The sequence below is a fragment of the Echiichthys vipera genome, assembly GCF_963691815.1.
Source record: "Echiichthys vipera genome assembly, chromosome: 12".
NCBI lineage: Eukaryota > Metazoa > Chordata > Actinopteri > Perciformes > Trachinidae > Echiichthys > Echiichthys vipera.
In genome coordinates, this window is record NC_139837.1 from 2,150,550 (window position 1) to 2,171,239 (window position 20,690).

The 20,690-nt window shown below is 47.7% G+C and overlaps 1 protein-coding gene across 1 annotated transcript in view; it reads right to left on the reverse strand.

Annotated features, from left to right (window-relative positions):
- Nucleotides 1–2,533: 2,533 nt before the first annotated feature.
- gphna (gephyrin a) overlaps nucleotides 2,534–20,690 on the reverse strand; it is a 24,142-nt gene continuing 5,985 nt past the window's right edge. Inside the window, exons 7-24 of the mRNA XM_083923591.1 lie at nucleotides 19,301–19,594; nucleotides 17,504–17,605; nucleotides 16,191–16,328; nucleotides 15,117–15,159; nucleotides 14,585–14,722; nucleotides 13,728–13,820; nucleotides 13,391–13,446; nucleotides 13,160–13,279; nucleotides 13,021–13,079; nucleotides 10,992–11,145; nucleotides 10,272–10,393; nucleotides 8,255–8,342; nucleotides 7,967–8,040; nucleotides 7,420–7,484; nucleotides 6,367–6,470; nucleotides 5,299–5,395; nucleotides 3,935–4,073; nucleotides 2,534–3,853 (exon numbers count right to left, since the gene is read on the reverse strand). Coding sequence (XP_083779717.1) covers nucleotides 3,940–4,073; nucleotides 5,299–5,395; nucleotides 6,367–6,470; nucleotides 7,420–7,484; nucleotides 7,967–8,040; nucleotides 8,255–8,342; nucleotides 10,272–10,393; nucleotides 10,992–11,145; nucleotides 13,021–13,079; nucleotides 13,160–13,279; nucleotides 13,391–13,446; nucleotides 13,728–13,820; nucleotides 14,585–14,722; nucleotides 15,117–15,159; nucleotides 16,191–16,328; nucleotides 17,504–17,605; nucleotides 19,301–19,594 — 1,881 coding nt within the window. The 3' untranslated portion in view covers nucleotides 2,534–3,853; nucleotides 3,935–3,939. The remainder of the gene's footprint in view (nucleotides 3,854–3,934; nucleotides 4,074–5,298; nucleotides 5,396–6,366; nucleotides 6,471–7,419; nucleotides 7,485–7,966; nucleotides 8,041–8,254; nucleotides 8,343–10,271; nucleotides 10,394–10,991; nucleotides 11,146–13,020; nucleotides 13,080–13,159; nucleotides 13,280–13,390; nucleotides 13,447–13,727; nucleotides 13,821–14,584; nucleotides 14,723–15,116; nucleotides 15,160–16,190; nucleotides 16,329–17,503; nucleotides 17,606–19,300; nucleotides 19,595–20,690) is intronic.

The following is a 20,690-nucleotide window of genomic DNA, read 5'->3' on the forward strand; positions in this document are numbered from 1 at the left end:
AACAGTCAACCCTGGCAACCAGCAACTCTATTGGCTGCTACCATGGAAACAGAACGGGACAGGAAGTCATTGTTAAAGCATTACTTTCATTCTGTACCTCTCAAAACGCCCCGTGGGTGTTTTATTATTTTTTAAATAAAGTTTCTACACATTCAACCTTTAACGTCTCACATCTCTGGGGATCGACTCTGTCATCTTAGCGTCTTTAAGTACCATCGTTTTATTTAAACATGACCTGAAGGCAGCGTCAGACCTTCAACCGTGTGGGTTCGTTTGGTTCTGATCGCTCACGGGAGGAACCAGAGGAACCAGAGGAGCCGGGGGGGTTAAGGTATGGTGCGTCGGTGAATGCTCGGGACTCACAGGTTGCATACGATGCGTTTGAGCGGTCCTTGGAAAATCGGTAAACAATTGAAGTTCAGTGTTGAATCAGCGGGACCCAGCAGCCGCCCGGCCTGCTACTTAACGGTAAACGAAGCTTTGATCGTGGACTATGTACAGTACATTGAGAGAAAAGCAGTCAAATGACGTCTATTTTACAGCCGTGTTGATTCTTTTGACTCTTAACAAGCACCTTAAACACCGTCGTGGTAGAAATACACCGGTTGTGTAGTTTACGAGCACCTGAACGTGACACCCTGCTTTCAAGTGATGTCGGGGTTTTTCTCTGAGTCGGGGGGAAAACGGTGGGTCACGACTCACTCATGCGGCTCTTTCATCCATGTCCGCGTGGGTTTGGAAAACAAGATGGCGGCGGCTGATTTGGCCGAACGGAGGTCGGGCTTGGAGACCTCACTGTCAGCAAGGGCGGAGTAATTCATCTTTGGCTACTTAAAGGAGCAGTGTGTAGGATTTTGTGGCATTGAGCGGCTCACCCCGATATATTTATATCTTTAGTGCGCGCCTGCGGTTGAGCTTTCCGCAAACGATTTAACCGTTTACGTGTTGCGACCACAGACTGTATAAAAACGGATTAGCGTCTCCGTCAGGTCCGTTCTCTCAACTTGATCCAGTCGTCCTCGCCTACAGGAGTCTCCATCTTGTCAGATTTTGACTCCGCCTCATTTCCTCTGACCAAAAAAGGGCATGTATGTGACGTTGGGGGGAGGGGCGTACGTCCATCTGGCTGACGTTACCTCCGAGGAGAAGTGAGGGCCAGAGGCTAGCTGTCACTCAAGAGGCCACGCCCCTAATTATTCATAAACTTTAACCTCCAGTAAAATAAAAACTAGCCCCTCCCCCTCAGTGTTGTCATGGAGATGTGATCTAAACACACAGACTAGAATGTTCTTTTGTCCTTAAACAGGTTTAATGATGCTGTGTAAACGGCCTGTTTAACATGGGGCTCAATGAGAAACTGCTCTGTTATGAAACCTGCCCCTAGTGGACACTCAGAGAACTGACGCTGACGGAGCTTCCTGATTGGAGCAAACAGGAAGGAAGCTGTGGCGGGGCTTGGTTGTGCCGCAATGTGATGCTGTGACATTTAACCTCCTTGGAAGAAGTGTGTGTGTGTGTGTGTGTGTGTGTGTGTGTGTGTGTGTGTGTGTGTGTTTTGGCATCACAGCCAGCGTGATCTCATCACTACATGGTCTAGTTATGAATATTATATTTACTTTTATGCCATTGGATCCCACACACTGGTCACTTTAAGGATAATCTGCTCATTTTCTACATTTTTCTAACTGTCAACAAATCACATGAAAACACCAACAATGAAATGACCCTGTGAACAACTTTGTGTGTGTGCGCGTGTGTGTGTGTGTATCTTATCCTTCTGTGCCATAGAGCTCCATTTTTTATCCATAAACTATTTAAAAAAACATCAATGAGCCACAGAGTTGCACTAGTTGTTGCCATGTTGCTTCGTTACCATGAACACACGCTGAAGTAGATTTTGGCGCACACACACACACACACACACGCACGCACGCACGCACGCAGTACTGCTGCTAAATACTCACTAAATGTGTAATAATCCGTGGCTAAACATGAATACACTGTCACTAATAAACATGTTATACACGGCATATGTTTATTAGTTAGGACGGTGTTGGAAGGCAGAGATGGAAAAACACGTTGTTGGTAATTTTATGAGATTTCTTGGTAATTAGAAAAACAACAATATTCTCTTAGCGTTGTAAAAATGCAAATAACACATTTATCAAATCTTAAAGTGAAATCATCCCAGGGTCTTTTTTATGGAAATACACTCGTCAAATAAGCGTTGAGACTATTTTATTCGTGTAACAACTATTAACGGAGAAATCCTGGAGAGTCGCTAACAGCTGGATGTGGCTAACAGTGGTTAGCTCGGGGCAGCACGGTGAAGGCATTCAAAGGTCTTTTTTAACCACTAATGCTGCTGAAAATAACAGCAAACCTCTGCAGCAGCATGAGAAGAGTCCCTACACACACAACAAAGCATCATCAGCGTAGTTAGTGAAGCCAGAGTTTATTAAAGAGTGTTTTAAAGACTTACCTACTGGCCCCTGCACCAGCTCCTCTCATAGTAAAGTCCATTACAGTGGAAGGAGCCCATTGCTGCTTTGTTGTGTGTGTAGGGACTCTTCTCATGCTGCTGCAGAGGTTTGCTGTTATTTTCAGCAGTATTAGTGGTTAAAAAAGACCTTTGAATGCCTTCACCGTACTGCCCCGAGCTAACCACTGTTAGCCACGTCCGGCTGTTAGCGACTCTCCTGGATTTTTCCGTTAATAGTTGCTACATGAAGACAAAGTGTCTGTTTTTTATTTGATGAGTGTGTTTGCAGAAAAAGACCCTGGGATGATTCGACGTACGCTGGATTTTCACTTTGGAAACGTCGTTTTTTGGTGTAAACTTTCCACGCGTGTGACTCACACACCACTTGAGCGCAGGGCTAAGGTTAGAAACGTGGCCCACCTGTGACAGAAGACGTTCCTCCCTGACTGAAAAACAACTAAAGAGTCATAATGTGTTTGATGATGAGGATCAGGTTCATATCTGACGTCAGACCGCAGACATCTCTCCAGTGCGGTGAGGGAGGAGCCGCCGACTTCACCTAACAGAGTCTCCTGGCTTCCACTGAGCGTCAGGGTGAGTTTTTAGTCTCTTCAGCACGGTTTGAAAATGTCGTGTACGGAAAAAGAACGTTTAAAAACAAGTACCCTTGTATTTTTTATCCTCTTTTTTTACTGTTCTGACACAAACTGTATCAGCAGCGTCGATCGAAACGCGTCTTTATACGTTTTTTTAGTTCTGTCAGTTCTGATGTTAGGGTCGGTGCGCTGGAGGAGGATGAGTAGGGACACTGCAGGGAGGGGTTACCGAGGAGTTCCTATGTCTGGGTTGGAGGACGCCGGAGCAGAACAGAAGAAGAAGAGGGAGAGAAAAGGGAAACAGGGTGAGTGGGAGCGGAGGACGGAGGAGAAAGTCTCTATTTTCTAAATCTGGGGGAAATATTGAACGCACAAAGCAAATGAACGGGAGAGAAGAGGGCGTGGTTACTACTAAGATGATCATATTCAACCAGAACCGTGGTAATAATTATAATAAATAGAATATTAATTAAGGATATTAATAATCATTATCATCAGGATAATAATAATAATCATAATCATAATCATAATATTACAGAATAAATCTCATTTGATATTTTTTTCACATTTTTTTCTTCGTCATTGAAATACAGTGATCTCCTCAGAGCAGACCAATGAGGGTTCGGCCTCCGCTGGCTCCGATTGGCTGTTGCATATGACATCACAGCTAATGGCGACCAGGTAGACATGCATCACTTCCTGCCCCCGCCCGTTTCCTGTCCAGACAGGAAGTCCTGGCACTGCCATGGTAATCGGTAGCGAGTGACATTGAAGTCTGGGGAGAGAACATGTCGGTGTTACGGTCGCACGCGTCTCCTCGTCTGTGTGCCGGTGAACGTACAAGAACGTGAAGTACCTGCATCATAGCCGTCCAATGACCATCACGTCCACAACCTCCCCCTTATGCAGTTCCACGTACTGCTCTGTTTTAGGAGGCAACATCAGCAGACCGTTAGCGCTACGCATGGACATTAGCCTGCTGGACACCTGGTTCCCTGCAGAGAGAGAGAGAGGGACGGAGCGCACGTGACTCAAGGCATTTGGTCCAAATAGCACACAACCACACAAACACACACACACACACACACACATACAAGTCCCAAGTCATTTGTTCTTGGGCAAGTCAAGTTACTGTACATCAAGTCAGGTTAATTCAGGATAACTCAGGTTATGTCAAGTCAAGTCACAGGTTATGTCGAGTAAAGCTGGGTCAAGTCAAGTCAAGTCGAGTCCTTACTTAAGACAAGTCCCAAGTCAAGTTACTGTACGTCATATCACAGGTTAATTCAGGATAAGTCAGGTTATCTCATCTTGACTTGAGATAACCTGACTTATCCTGAATTAACCTGTGACATAACGAACAGTAACTTGTACCTCATCACTAAAGCTGTTATGACAAATGACCTGTAATGTCAAGTCAAGTCAAGTCACAGGTTATGTCAAGTAAAGCTGGGTCACATTTAATGAAGAGTCAAGTCGAGTCCTTACTTAAGACAAGTCCCAAGTTAAGTAACTGTAAGTCAAGTCACAGGTTATGTAGAGTCAAGTCACAGGATATATCAAGATATGTCAAGTTATATCAAGTCAGGTTAAGTCAATTCAAGTCACAGGTTAGTTCAGGATAGGTCAGGTTATGTCAAGTCAAGTCGAGTCCTTACATAAGACAAGTCCCAGGTCAAGTTACTGTAAGTCAAGTCACAGGATATATCAAGATATGTCAAGTTATATCAAGTCAGGTTAAGTCAATTCAAGTCACAGGTTAGTTCAGGATAGGTCAGGTTATGTCAAGTCAAGTCGAGTCCTTACATAAGACAAGTCCCAGGTCAAGTTACTGTACGTCAAGTCACAGGTTATGTCATGTCACGTCATATCACAGGTTATGTGTCATGTCAAATGACTTGACTTATAACAAGTGACCCGTTTTGTCAAGTCACAGGTTAAGTTGAGTCGAGTCGAGTCCTTACGCAAGACACGTCCCAAGTCAAGTCCCCCCCCCCCCCCCCCCCGAGGATACGGCAGTCTTACTAACCTCCTCCTGTTAATTACAGCACCAAGTCATTGTGTGTGTGTGTGTGTGTGTGTGTGTGTGTGTGTGTGTGTGTGCGTGTGCGTGTGCGTGTGCGTGTGCGTGTGTGTGTGTGTGTGTGTCTGTGTGTGCGTGCGTGTGCGTGCGTGTGTGTGCCTGTGTGTGCGTGCGTGCGTGCGTGCGCGTGTGCGGACCTGTGCTTTGTGCCCAGGGCAGCGGCTCCTGGTGATGCCAGGTGAGAATACAGCGGTGGTACTCCGGTCGAGGATCCAGCTTCACGTCACAGGAAAGCTGAAACACACACACACAAAATGTTACTGAAACAGGAAACGTAGATTTTATAAAGTCTGAAAAAAGAAATTTAAGGGTTTTAACTCAGTAATAACATTGTTGTTTATGCACATTGCTTCACACTTAAAGGGACTGCCAGGGAAATAGAGCAGAGCAGATATAAAACGTTAATGATTGAGCTTTAAAGGTGCTGGTAGGGGGACTTTGTTCCCTCTGGGCAGAGCCAGGGCAGCTGCTGGGTTGTCCATAGCTGTCAAAGTGTGTGTAATATTGTCATATCTATTGCTGGAGAAGTGCATTGATTCATACGGACATCTGTAGGCAAATAACAGTGATTTAGGGCGCGACTGTGCCTCCGTCCCGCGCCCCGTGCTTTAGGGTCCTTGTCCCCCCCTCCAGGCCCGTTTGTACTCACACTACCTGGGCCTCGGAGAATGCTTCTTGCTGCCTATACGTCATCACGCCGTAACACGTCACACGCATTGATGACGTCATGGCGATGCGTGGCTTTGTTTCCAGATCTTTCCATAGACCTCGGAGTTTTTGTGCGTCTTGTCGACTGTTTTTGAATCTTTTCATCGACCAAATCTGCAGTAAACACTCCACCTCCGCATCACACCAACGTGAACCTTTCACCGCCATTGTTTGAAATGTCCGCGCATGGTCCCTCCTTCTTTTTTCTACGTCCCAACAGGCGCACAGGAAATGACCTCAGAGCCGCCGTAGGCCTCGTGCTCGTACACGTGCAAACGTGCTTTACTAAAGCCCACCTCTCCCAAACGGGCCGTGGACGGCAAGCGTGCCGCTCCTAGACGTGGTACGGTTGCACTCACACTGGTCAAAGGAACCAGACTTTAGCAGTGAAACGTCCTGGTGCACGGTACGGATGGACAGTGGGAGTGCGCCCTGTGTTTGTGTGTTTGTGTGTGTGTGTGTGTGTGTGTGTGTGTGTGTGTGTGTGTGTGTGTTACCCTAGCTTTAATAATTGTAGGTCTAGGGTCCAGAATGCCTTGCATCTTCCTCAGAGCAGGAATCACAAACAGGTTACATGTCACCACTGCAGACACTGGGTTACCTGAGAACGACACAACAGATGGTTTCATTACAAGTGAAACACGAGTTTATTCATCAAACACTGGACTGACACAGATGAACGTAACACAAATGCACAGTAGCATTTTTATCAACTTCTCCTCTTTACACTCAGATGTGGCTGCAGAGTGAACACAGTTTTCACAGTGAAGGAAACTAAAACTTATCCGTCCTTTTCTCTGGTGAACTGACGGTTTTCTGTTTCAACTTTTCTTTTTTTTAAGAGTAGAAAGAGACGTTGATTTGGTGATTTAACCACGGATTTAACCAGACAGGAACGATTGAGAACAACAACAGAGCAGAGCTTAGCGAGCTGCTGCCAAGACGATTCAGAAAGAGCGTACGCGAAGAGCGTAGCGGGAGCGTGCAGAGCGCTGCAGACACGCGTCTACGGGAGCGCGTACAGCAAGTCCGCCAGCACGCCGGTATTTGACGCGCTGGGACAGTTGCGGCTGTGGCTCAGTGACAGAGTGGGTCGTCCTCCATTTGAGAGTTCGGCTGTTCAATCCCCAGCTCCCTCGCATGTCGAAGTGTCCTTGGGCAAGACACTGAACCCCGAATTGCTCCCTGTGCTGCGCATGGGTGTGTGAATGTGGTGTGAATGGTTAGATTAGATGGTCTGTAGATGTCCACTGCCATCAGTGTGAATCTGACAAGTAGTGTGAAAGCGCCTTGAGTAGTCAGAAGACTAGAAAGGCGTTTTATAAGTACAAGTTTACCATTTGCGATGAGATGGATACGAGAGAGGACAGCGCTCAACATCGGCCTCTACAACCATTAACCACCTTTTCACACAAGCTTCTACTCAAAGAACCAACGGATCGGATCATTAGGGTGAAGCGGTTTGGCGTCAGAGGTGGTCCAGGGGGGTTGGACGACAAGGACACACACACACACACTTATGGTCACCACTTCTGACGGAACTACATTACCTGGCAGAGCAAAGATGAGTTTCCGTGCTCCATCAATGTCGACTGTGGCGAAGGTAGTAGGAAGACTGAGGAAGAGAAGCGCACGGGTCATTATTTCACATCTGGACGTCGGAGCATCGGTGCTGCAGTCATCAGCTACAGTAGTAGCGCTACGATCAGCAGTAACCATATGTAGTTGTAGTAGAGACAGCAGTGACAGGAGCGATAGCAGTAAAATAAAATAACTTGTAGAACTAAGTAGAGATAGACAGCAGCAGAGGTGGGAGCACAAGCAGCAGCACCAGTAGAGTAGAATGAGCAGCAGCAGTGTTAGATCATTAGTAGTTAAAGCAGTAAAAATAACAGATAGGAGGAAGAGTAGCAGCAGCAGTACTAGCAGTGGAAGTGCTAACAGCAGTGGGAAGCATCAGTACGTGTAGTCGTAGCATTAGCGGCACAAACAGCAGTAAGAATACGTGTGAACATGAATGAGTGTGCGTCTAAAATAACTGTTGTCCCGTTCTATAACCATCCCCAGCCCGACTCCGCCCACCTCTCCCCGTCTCACCCTGGCTTCATAAAGACTCGTCCAAAGTGGATCTGAGCATGAAGGTCAATATCCAGCACCTGCTTTAGGTAGTCCTGATAAAGACGGGCAAACACAGACAGATGGAGAACAATGAAACCGTCAAACGGAAGCTGAACCGACTGTGAGGCAGCGCTGCTGTCATGTGTGGTTAGAGCAGAGACACAAACAAATATATCGTGGAGAAAAGGTTAGTGGTCATTTGGCTGCTTACGTATTTCACATCATGTTATTATTTAATGAGTGAGAGGAGAGGGGGTCAGAGGTTACCTTCTCTCCCATGGACACGCCCCCTGAGGTGATGATGACGTCGGCACGACTGATTCCCTCATGGAGAGCTGACAGCAAGTCATCAGGGCTGCAAACGCAAGCACGGCGCATTAAACCAGGGAAACAGCGACCCCACTACTTCAGTCCGACACCTGGGCTCGGTTCATACAGACTACACACGACAGGAAACTTAATTAAGTGCATCAACTAATGGTCGGAGTACTCAATTAAAGACAAACGTAAACATTTAGGGCCCGTTTTCCTGTAACCGCACAACTTTAGTCTGGTTTAGACGACCATCCACAGCAGCCGGCGTTATAAGAGCCTGAAAACAGGATCTTTAGAAACCAGGTCCCAGTGTTGGAAGATTGTAAAACGCCCCTCATGGCGTTGTGGTCTTGACGGTGAAAGCTCAGACTTTGTTAAAGGACGGCGTCATGGCCCCACCTCCGACCTCTGACCCCGCGGCGTCACAGCACAACAACAGTGCTGCTGCGTGAGAGGACAGAGACGGACCCAGAGACTGTTTCCTGAACTGGACTCTGAGCCACATGCATGGGACTGAATGAGGCCCAGCACAGATTTCTCCCTTTTCCCTGATGCTCTGAATAAGGAGCTAAACTGCTCTAGGCTCTGTTTCTAAATCCAGTTCTAAGAAGCTGTGAAAAGTCTCTAAATGTAGTGAGAAAGTGGCGCCTGGGAGTGCTTTGGGACGGGGAAGGGGCTCCCAGCAGCCCCCTCTGCTCAGTGAGGACACTAACTGCAGAGTGAAGGGGCTCCCAGCAGCCCGCTCTGCTCAGTGAGGACACTAACTGCAGAGTGAAGGGGCTCCCAGCAGCCCCCTCTGCTCAGTGAGGACACTAACTGCAGAGTGAAGGGGCTCCCAGCAGCCCCCTCTGCTCAGTGAGGACACTAACTGCAGAGTGAAGGGGCTCCCAGCAGCACCCTCTGCTCAGTGAGGACACTAACTGCAGAGTGAAGGGGCTCCCAGCAGCCCCCTCTGCTCAGTGAGGACACTAACTGCAGAGTGAAGGGGCTCCCAGCAGCCCCCTCTGCTCAGTGAGGACACTAACTGCAGAGTGAAGGGGCTCCCAGCAGCACCCTCTGCTCAGTGAGGACACTAACTGCAGAGTGAAGGGGCTCCCAGCAGCCCCCTCTGCTCAGTGAGGACACTAACTGCAGAGTGAAGGGGCTCCCAGCAGCCCCCTCTGCTCAGTGAGGACACTAACTGCAGAGTGAAGGGGCTCCCAGCAGCACCCTCTGCTCACTGAGGACACTAACTGCAGAGTGAAGGGGCTCCCAGCAGCAGCCTCTGCTCAGTGAGGACACTAACTGCAGAGGGAAGGGGCTCCCAGCAGCCCCCTCTGCTCAGTGAGGACACTAACTGCAGAGTGAAGGGGCTCCCAGCAGCCCCCTCTGCTCAGTGAGGACACTAACTGCAGAGTGAAGGGGCTCCCAGCAGCACCCTCTGCTCAGTGAGGACACTAACTGCAGAGTGAAGGGGCTCCCAGCAGCCCCCTCTGCTCAGTGAGGACACTAACTGCAGAGTGATGGGTGCATCAGAGTCCAGAACAGCACCAAAGTCTCCACTAAGACCAGAACCAGGGACACGTTTGTCTCTAGGATGGAGGAGGATTTGGAGAGGAACTCTCCGGTGTTTGGATTCTCCACAGCGTCTCCCCGTCTCTTCTTCTCCGTTGTTGGTGTATTTCTGTGGCAGTTACAGCGCCACCTCCAGGCCTGGCATGGGTACTACAGCGTTTGGAGTCGCTGCACCTGGTTTCATGTGAACGCAGAGATTTAGGAGTCGAGGCCGAGTGGACGGAAACTTTTTAAGAACAGTGGTTTTCAATCGTGTGGACGTACCCTTAGACATTATTATTAATTTTAAACATTGTAAAGAGCATAAAGTCTGCATGGGAGAGTGATTTGGGGGTGAACTTGAGCCTAAGAGGGGGTTATAACAGTTCTAACCAAACGTCAGCAGAACAGTTTAAATAAACCTAAAGGCTCCTACTTGTCTCCGACGATGCCCAGGTTGATGGTGGGATATCCGTGTTCCTGGATGGTGGACAGCAGAGTGGAGCGGTTGGAGTCTCGGATTTTCCCTGGGTGGAGGTCGTCCTCTGGATTCAACAGCTGCACACACACACACACACACACACTTATCACATATTTTCATCGACCAAATCTGCAGTAAACACTCCACCTCCGCATCACACCAACGTGAACCTTTCGCCGCCATTGTTGTTAAATGTCCGCGCATGGTCCCTCCTTCTTTTTTCTACGTCCCAACAGGCGCACAGGAAATGACCTCAGAACCGCCGTAGGCCTCGTGCTCGTGCACGTGCGCACGCTCGTGCTCGTACATGTGCAAACGTGCTTTACTAAAGCCCACCTCTCCCAAACGGGCCGTGGACGGCAAGCGTATCGCGTTTAGGAGCGGTACGGTTGCACTTACACTGGTCAATGGAACCAGACTTTAGCCGTGAAACGTGCTGGGGCACTCCTGTGACATTTACTGCGATAACTATATTCACTGTTTCATATACAGCAAACGTAAATGTAACGTTGGCACATAGACTTAATCTGAAGCGTATGAATATGTAATTCCGGGGTTGTGGTGCGCCTGTGTTGGTTTGTGCGAGGGGCCTCATGGTTGGACTCTGCACGGGGGCCCTGGATAATCGAGCTACGCCCCTGGTTACAGTCTTCATATGTTCATATGCGTATGTACCTCGTTTCCAGTGGACATGACCGCCACCACAGGGAACTTGTGCACGCTGACCTCGGTCACTCCCACTGTGGCCAGCAGGCCGATCTCCGACGGGCCCATGTGCGTTCCTTTAGCCAGCACACACTCCCCTCGCCTGATGTCGTGACCTATCGGCCTGTGCAGACACACAAACAAGTTACAATCCCAACTAGCCGGTGGCTTTCTGATGCAGCTGTTATAGAAATGATTAAAGCCAGATCCATCGCTCGACCCCCTGAGCCCCTTTTGATCTCTATGTGACTGCTACTGAACACACGGTACTGCTGGTTATTTAGCTTTTTATCCTTTATTTTCTCCCTGTTCATTTCTGCAGTTGGTTGACAATGTAATACACTTTATTTTATTTATTTATTTAATACTGTTAACCCCTTTAGGCCAATGTTAACCCTTCAAACCTGTGGCATTTCTATAAATGACTCTTAAACCTTTTTAAAAGTGCCAACGTTTACAAAAAATGTAATTCCTCTGGCTCTGTCACAGGTAGAAAGATTAAATAAAGCACATTTGAGAGCTTACACCCTTGGTTATCATGTATAAATACATCCATTGGCTCTAATGGTGACAATAAAAAAATAGGGAATTCTATAAACCTCTGAAATATATAAAATAATTGGCAACGGTAATAAAAAAGGCATTTCTCTCTCAGTCTCTGGAGCAGAAACCTGGAATAAAAACTAGATCGATTGTATTCCTAATGTCTTCTTTATCCATTTTGATAGTTAAAGTTAAAGTTAGTTGTATGGTAAAGATGTCTTCTTACCTTTGTACTCCAGCCTTCCTCAGAGCTGCTGTTTTCTTCTGGGTATGACGTGTTTTCATTTGAAGTCAGCTGATTTCATGAAACACGTCACACCCAGAAGAAAACAGCAGCTGTGAGGAGGCATCCTTACCGTACATCTCACTTTTCTGACTAGAAGAAACTTTAACTTTGCTTAGACTTATAGTTTAACCTTCAGTTGGTCTCATCTTTCTCTTTCCAAAATTATACAGTGCATAAACCTTAAAGATTTCATGACGATTTCAACTTAAAAAGTACAGATTTTCCACCTTAAAGCTGTCGTCAGCATCCTCAGTGTCACTCCCATCGCAACTCTCTCGCCTCTGTCTCTCTCTCCCTCTCTCTCTCATGGGACTGTTGCCGGGAAAAGTTTGCACACACCGAACTACCACACCCACGATGCATTTTGACATTCCCTAGTGTCTATTCTAGCAAATTAAAATGCAGGATTTGGGTCACATGTCCAGGAAAAAAAGCCCCAAACCTGGGAAACACCAGAGTGACGTCTACGCTAATGGGTCAATATTCTTTAGTAAAGTTCTTTGTTTAAGAAAGCAGAGTTCTGATTACTTACAGAGTCGTATCAGTGCAAGACCCACATCAAAAAGGTCTAATTTCATCCCAGCTCTAAGTACCGTATTTTCCGCACCATAAGGTCACCACATTATAAGGAGCATAGAACAGACGCTACAGTGGAGGCTGGGGTTACGTTCTGCATCCATTAGATGGAGCTGCTCTAAAGGGAACGTCAACAGTCAGGGGAGGTCGTCTTGTTGCTTCCTCCACTTAGGCACCATTGATTGGTTCATGTTCAACTCTCTGGCTGCTGCTCTATTCCCGTGTTCTACTGCGTGACTAATGGCCTTGAGTGTAAACTCTGCGTCGTAAGCGTGTCTCTTAACAGGAGCCATTTTGGGCTCTTTACACAAACACACACATGGAAATGAAACGGCACGCTTCACGCAGTCGTATATCTCAACATGCACCGCGCGTTACTTCTTCTACGGGGGAAAATAGAGTCGGCGGCTGCTCACCGTAGTTGGAGACCTGTTGTGGCTCAATATTGGTCCATATATAAGGAGCACCGGGTTATAAGGAGCACTGTCGACTTTAGAGACATTTGAAGGTTTTTAGGTGCAACTTAGAGTGCGGAAAATACGTTATATTAGCCTCCACTTAGTTCCTTTGGGCTCCAGCGGTTTGTTCTCTTACCTGATGTCCTGTCCGGGCCGAGCCTGGACCATAATCCGCACCTCCAGCTCTTCTGTGCCCTGAAATAAGCCACGGCGTCAATATCATCACACCTGCTAACGAGACACGTTCAGTAAAGGTCGGACGATGGTGTACTTACGTCCTCAGACTCCCTCAGAAGCTCTGTATCTTCTACCTGGACCACGGCGTCGGCTCCACAGGGAATGGGAGCCCCGGTCGTCACCCTCATCACCTGACCTGGCATCACTGTGTGGGTGGGCTGCACACACACACACACACACACACACAGACACTCTATTAGCAGAAGAAGAATGGCACAGGAGTGTGTTATCCGTGAACGTTACTGTGGTGTTGGTGTGTCAGCGCTGACCTGTTGTCCAGCCTGTGACTCCCCCATGATGAAGCGATCTCCCGGGCCGTCGGCAGCTGTGAGTCAATGAAAATGATGTTGATTAAGTTGGTTACAGAAAAGAGACGACGCCTGTTGATGAAGTCATTCCCGTGGCAGCCAAGAGGACAGTTTATAAACAGAACATAGTGTGAAGAATTTGCTCCTTAATACATTTAATGCCAACAATACGTAGATGAATGTGTCAAGTATTGTGTCTCGTATTAAACTGAATTTTCATAGATCCTGTTTTGCGCCCGTGTCCCCCACCTGATGTTCATGTAATGTTGTGCAGTAATAGACATGTCGGTGCTCTCACCTCGTACAGCGTAGCCATCTTTGACGGAAGCAGGGAACGGAGGAAGGTTGTCTTTGGCATAGATGTCCTGAGCAAGCACTCGACCCAAGCCGTCTGAGGAAATGAGCCAAAGCCACGTTAGTTTACATTTGAGCAATAAAGTTAGGGCATGGACCAGAAATCGTCATGTTTATCCTGAATATAAGCAATGATGATTTATTTTGAACCAATTCACTATCACTGAGGGCGCACTCACACTGTGCCTCCGTACCGTGCCCCAGGACGTTTCACGGCTAAAGTCTGGTTCCTTTGACCAGTGTGAGTGCAACCGTACCGCGTCTAGGAGCGGCACGCTTGCCGTCCACGGCCCGTTTGGGAGAGGTGGGCTTTTGTAAAGCACGTTTGCACATGTACGAGCACGAGCGTGCGCACGTGTACGAGCACGAGGCCTACGGCGGTTCTGAGGTCATTTCCTGTGCGCCTGTTGGGACGTAGAAAAAAGAAGGAGGGACCATGCGCGGACATTTCAAACAATGGCGGTGAAAGGTTCACGTTGGTGTGATGCGGAGGTGGAGTGTTTACTGCAGATTTGGTCGATGAAAAGATTCAAAAACAGTCGACAAGACGCACAAAAACTCCGAGGTCTACGGAAAGATCTGGAAACAAAGCCACGCATTGCCATGACGTCATCAATGCGTGTGACGTGTTACGGCGTGATGACGTATAGGCAGCAAGAAGCATTCTCCGAGGCCCAGGTAGTGTGAGTACAAACGGGCCTGGAGGGGGGGACAAGGACCCTAAAGCACGGGGCACACAGTTTTAGAAATGAGGCCCTGCACATAGGTGGAAACAGCTTCACACACACACACACGTCTCACCTCTGTAGTTAATGACTTCGATTCCCAGAATAGGCGTCATCTCTAGAACTGTTATGAAGGCTTTGTCCATTGACGTCAACGGGAACGGAGACATGCGATGACGACGTGCCACTTTGCTGATGTCCACCGCACTGTGACCTACACACACACACACACACACACACACACACATTTAAAGAGGATGGGTGTGAGTAAGTGGTGAATGTTACTATAAACAATATAACGTTTAAAACATTTCCACAGTGATGCAAGTTACTGTTGCGAGGCTGCATGTTCATCACACATGCACGCACACACACACACACACACACACACACACACACACACACACACACACACACACACACACACACACACACACACACACACACACACACACACACACACACACACACACACACACACACACACACACACACACACACACACACACACACACGCACACGCACACGCACACGCACACGCACACGCACGCGCGCGCACGCACACGCACACGCACACGCACACGCACACGCACACACGGTGAACTTACTGGCTCTCAGAATGTTCTCATTACTGCCACATCGTGACTGAACCTGCAGGGAGACAGACACATATTCTATATTTGGTCGTTGTTTGATGCAAATATATGGAAAGGATGATTCAAATACCGCTCCTTCATAACACGACGGTCTCACAAAGGCTTTGGTGTTGATTCATCTATTAATAACGCCTCACTCACACACACACACACACACACACACACACACACACACACACACACACACACACACACACACACACACACACACACACACACACACACACACACACACACACACACACACACACACACACACACACACACACACACACACACACACACACACACACACACACACACACACACACACACACACACACACACACACACACACACACACACACACACACACACACACACACACACACACACACACACACACGGGAACACAAACAACATGAATACTCGCTGTGACGTGTGTGACAAACCCGGCACACACACACCAGCACGTGTGTGTGTGTCTGATTCTGTGACTGCACAGAACAACGGCGTCATTACGAAGCGAAACATCGTTAGCGTTTGGTTCAGTTCGTGTCCTTAATCATGCATCAGAGATCTGCTGGTGTGACGTTAATGGTTAAAAAAGACCTTTGAATGCCTTCACCGTGCTGCCCCGAGCTAATCACTGCTAGCCACAATCGGCTGTTAGCGACTGTCCGGGATTTCCCCCGTTAACAGTTAATTTGATGAGTGAATTTGCCGAAAAAGACTCTGGAGGATGATTTTACGCCGGAATTTCACTTTGAGTGGGGAATTCAAATTGGCAACCTCTTCTTCACTGGGAGTTTTTCCTAATAAGTGATAAAAACATCAGAAATGAACAAAGAGGAACCAAAAAAGTGGAGAAATTAAAGCAACAAAACTGGAATCATGCAGGAAGTGTGCTTTATTGACTTTTATTGGGAGTTGCTGAGAGCTGCAACCATCGTGTGTGTGTGTGTGTGTGTGTGTGTGTGTGTGTGTGTGTGTGTGTGTGTGTGTGTGTGTGTGTGTGTGTGTGTGTGTGTGTGTGTGTGTGTGTACCTTGGGTGTCGGGCATGAGGCGGTGGAAAGGCGGGAGGTCGCCTGTGTGGCCCTTGGTGACTCGGAGGGGGTGGAGCTTAAAGAGGCTGAATCTCGAGGAAGCACCTGAACGCCTCGAGAAATGATAGAGTCCGGGATCTACACACACACACACACACGTGCACACACACACACACACACACACACACACACACACGTGCACACACAAACACACACAAGAATTTCCTTCAGTTGTTTTACTGTAAACTAAATCTGTGTTTACGTGAAACTTGGATTTATGGAATGAAAAGTTAAAACTCTAATCTGTGACGTAACAAACTCTTTAACAATGAAGTGACGCTTCCCCCGTTTCCAGGCGCGGATGTTCTCAGTACTGCTACAGTCTGCGTAAGTTAATGATCAATACTTCTGTATCACGGCGGACAGCTCTTAATTACAGGACCTCTGTGTCAGTTTATCTTCTCTAGACTCCCGGAGGAATTAGCTGATTTTAGCCGTTCGGCGTATTTTTCAGTATGTGCTCTTTTTGTATTTGCTGTAGTTGGCGACATCCCCGCGCTGCCGCACAGGAAATAACGCGTTCCACTCGGTTTTACCTGACAACGACAAGGGAGGGGGGAGGAGAGCGCTGCTAGAACATGGCGGAGAATACAATAATGACCTCTTCTGAAGAGTCCATTTTTCATTGTTCGCATCGACTGTTCTGCTTCACAAGAGCGTGAAAATGTTGAATCGTGTACGGTGGTGGAGGGGACGGGTTACACCGGGCTGTACGCCATATTGAGGCGCTGGCCGTATCGTTCGCAGAAACCCTCTAGGGGGCGGTAGAAGTTACGCACTATAGCTTTAAGAGGGGAACATATACAGGACAGCCTGGAGGGAGAGAGGTGACTGTGTTTCAAAAGTTAACAAAAGAGCAAAAACATAAATAAATAAAAAAGTCAAAACACACATAGTGATCATGAACGTGACAGGATGGAGGCTGTGGAAGAACACGCACGCCTGCAGTTACATCGTCCTGCCACAGAGGCCGCTAGAAACAACGCATCTCAAGTCTTACGGAGTACAACTTTAAACCTCAGTGTGTGGGAAAAGTCTGCAGTCACAGGCTCTTTGCATTCACTGTAATATCAGCGATGATGCTGGACAGGTGGTGTGTGTACTGTGTAGTGTACAGTGTGTTTATTTAGAGCTCGTTCAATGAAACTCCAAAAGAACAATTCACAGAAGCGTTACGAGCGTCTGAGGAACGTCTGACAGACACGATTAACGCACAGATGAGAGGAGAGGACGAGTCTGAGCGAGTGTCTCACCTGCTGCTCATCGCTGCAGGAACAGGTGAAATGAGTGGGCGGGGCGGGGGTGTTGCCGGGCAGGTAGGGACCCCCCTTAGCCATGACCGCAGCATGGCTCGTCTGATGGACACACACAGATACACACACACGTGCATGCAAACACAAACAAACACACACAAACACACACAGACACACACACACACACACATAGACAGACAGGTGAAGGAGATGAAATGTGGAATGAATGAAGTCACACAACGTTGACATTTTCATGCAGTAACTGCTCCAGGGACCGACATTTAGGTCCTAATGAGTCCGACAGTTCTGTTAAACATGACTTTTGTGCGCTTGTACGTGAACACACTGTTGGGTATAACACAATATTTGATGAACCTTAATATGGTTCATGCGTAAAAATCTCAGTTGGTATAGTAACTGAAGTAATCAGATAAATGCAGCGGAGTAAAAGAATGAAGTAGCATGGAAATAAAACACTAAAGTAAAGGAGAAGAGCCTCAAACTTTACTTTAGTCCAGTAATTAAGTGTAAACCTCTGATTCACAGGTTTGTTCATTTAATAAAGATTGTTTATGACGAGCTTGTTGCACTTTGAGGCCTTTTATAATATTTACATTGATGAAATTAGGAGTTGATTATTTGTCTTGGAAGACGTTTCACCTCTCATCCAAGAGGCTTGTATGCATTTGACCAGGCTGGTACCGGACCAGAACCAGGACCAGGACCAGGCTGGGACTGGACCAGGACCAGGACCAGGGCCAGGACCAGGGCCAGGCTGGGACTGGACCAGGACCAGGGCCAGGCTGGGACGGACTGGTCACCCGCATTTTATCATAAAGGACGGACAGGAAACGGGGTGAGAGAGAGAGGGGGGGAGACATGCAGCAAAGGGCCGCAGGACAGAGCCGAACCCGCAGCCGCTGCCTCGAGGACCTTCAGCCTCTTTTTAAAATAACAAAACAACGGGGGACTGTTGTTGTAGAGCAGGGGTGTCAAAGTGATCCAGTAAAGAGTCGCTGTGGCTGCAGGTTTTCAATCCAACCAATCAAAAACACACCTGGTCCAACAAATCAACTGTGTGAAGACAGTTCAGGTGATGGCATGACTCCAGTCAGGTGTTTTCTTGATTGGTTGGAATGAAAACCTGCAGCCACAGCGAGGCGACCCTTTACTGGATCAGTTTGACCCCCTGCTCTAGATTGTAAAGTATCTTGAGATAACTTTTGTTTTTGCAGTATAAATAAAATTTAATTGAATCAAAACCTACTTTTACGACCTTACTTTAAATGAATCCCACTGATCACTGTTATATTTGATGTTTCTCACGTGTTTCACATCTTTCTCAAGCTCAAAAATGCATCAAAAACTCTAGAAATATAACTTTTATTACCAGTGTTATTCTGTCATTTTAAGGGATTTTAGGTTTTTATGTCTTTAAAAACCCAGTTTATTGGATCTGTTTCATTTCTAAAGCACTTTGAGCCGAGTTTGATGTCCGGAAAAGGTTTTTTACTGTTATTTAAAAAACACTCAAGCACCATTTCATCCAACAGCAACTTTCCTCTGTTCGACGCGGACGAGAAATGGTTTATCTGGAAACTTTTTTCTTTTTAACGGAGATGTTTTTACGATTCCTGCAGCAGCCTATAGCATATGAGTTGTCTGCAGCACAGTACCCTGCTGCTGCTGCTGCTGCTGCTGCTGCTGCTGCTGCTGCTGCTGCTTTAATGATCCCTGTAAACTGGATCCTTGCAGCAGCAGCAGCACTGCTCGTCACGCGTCTCGTTGACAGGTTACCTTGGCAGCGATGGCGGCTGCGGTGATGTGGGAGGAGCCGTGCTGGTGGTGGTGGTGGTTGTGCACATGTCGGACCCTCCTCCTGTCCTCCTCCTCGTCCTCCTCTTCCTCGCACTGGGTGCCGCGCTCCATGGTGTGCATGTTGGCGTGCGTGTCGATGTGCATGTTGGCCAGCAGAGGGGAAGGGGAGGGCAGCTGCTCCAGGGCGGCGTGCGTGGACGAAACCCTGACTGTGGCTTCACGCAGCAGGTCGATGGCGTGCGGCAGAGCGGGCAGGATGAACTGAAAACACTCCTGGAGAAAACAACACAACGCTCGGGGTGAAGCACTTTCAAACGGAAACTGAAGACTTGACATTAACAGAAAGTTTGGAACTAGTCACGTATAAATAATCCTGTCCCACTAGAACAAATGTCACTGTCTCTATCGTCCAGCACGGGGATCGAACAATAAGTTGGTTTGTATAGAAGTCAATGAGAAATAAGCTCAGTAAACATTTCCCTAATGAGTTCATGGTCTCACGTCTTATTCAATACAGATGTTCATCTCATCTTCAGCCTCTTATCCGGGGTCGGGTCTCGGGGGCAGCAGCTTTAGCAGGGGACCCCAAACTTCCCTTTCCTGGGCCACATTAACCAGCTCTAACTGGGGGATCCTGAGGCGTTCCCAGGCCAGTGTGGAGATCTAATCTCTCCACCTGGTCCTGGGTCTTCCCCGAGGCCTCCTCCCAGCTGGACGTGCCTGGAACACCTCCCTAGGGAGGCGCCCAGGGTTCATCCTTACCAGATGATCCTGAACCACCTCAACTGGCTCCTACAGCACGATGTTAGTTTTGTAAGTTCTGGTCCTTTTTAGAGTCAAACAGATGATAAATCAGGGCAAACCTTGGGGCGAGACTACACATGGACTTGTCATTCAGGATAGAGGATTACAAACCATAGCCACCGAACATTAAAACAGCTGTGAACTTGTTTTTTGGTGTCGTCCGTGTTATTGTTTTAGGACTTTCACACGCTCATACTGTCACTGCAGCACATGCACATTAAAGTGTTATTTTGGCGTAAGATCATTCCATGGACCTTTTTGGCACACAATTTTTCCTGTGTATAAACTATTAACGGTAGAGACGCCAACAGTCGGACGTGGCTAACAGTGGTTAGCTCGGGGCAGCACGGTGAAGGCATTCAAAGGTCTTTTTTAACCACTAATGCTGCTGAAAATAACAGCAAACCTCTGCAGCAGCATGAGAAGAGTCCCTACACACACAACAAAGCACCAATGGGCTCCTTCCACTGTAATGGACTTTACTATGAGAGGAGCTGGTACAGGGGCCAGTAGGGGCCACTTGACAAATGACATTATATCTCATATCTCATGTAAAAGAAACAAA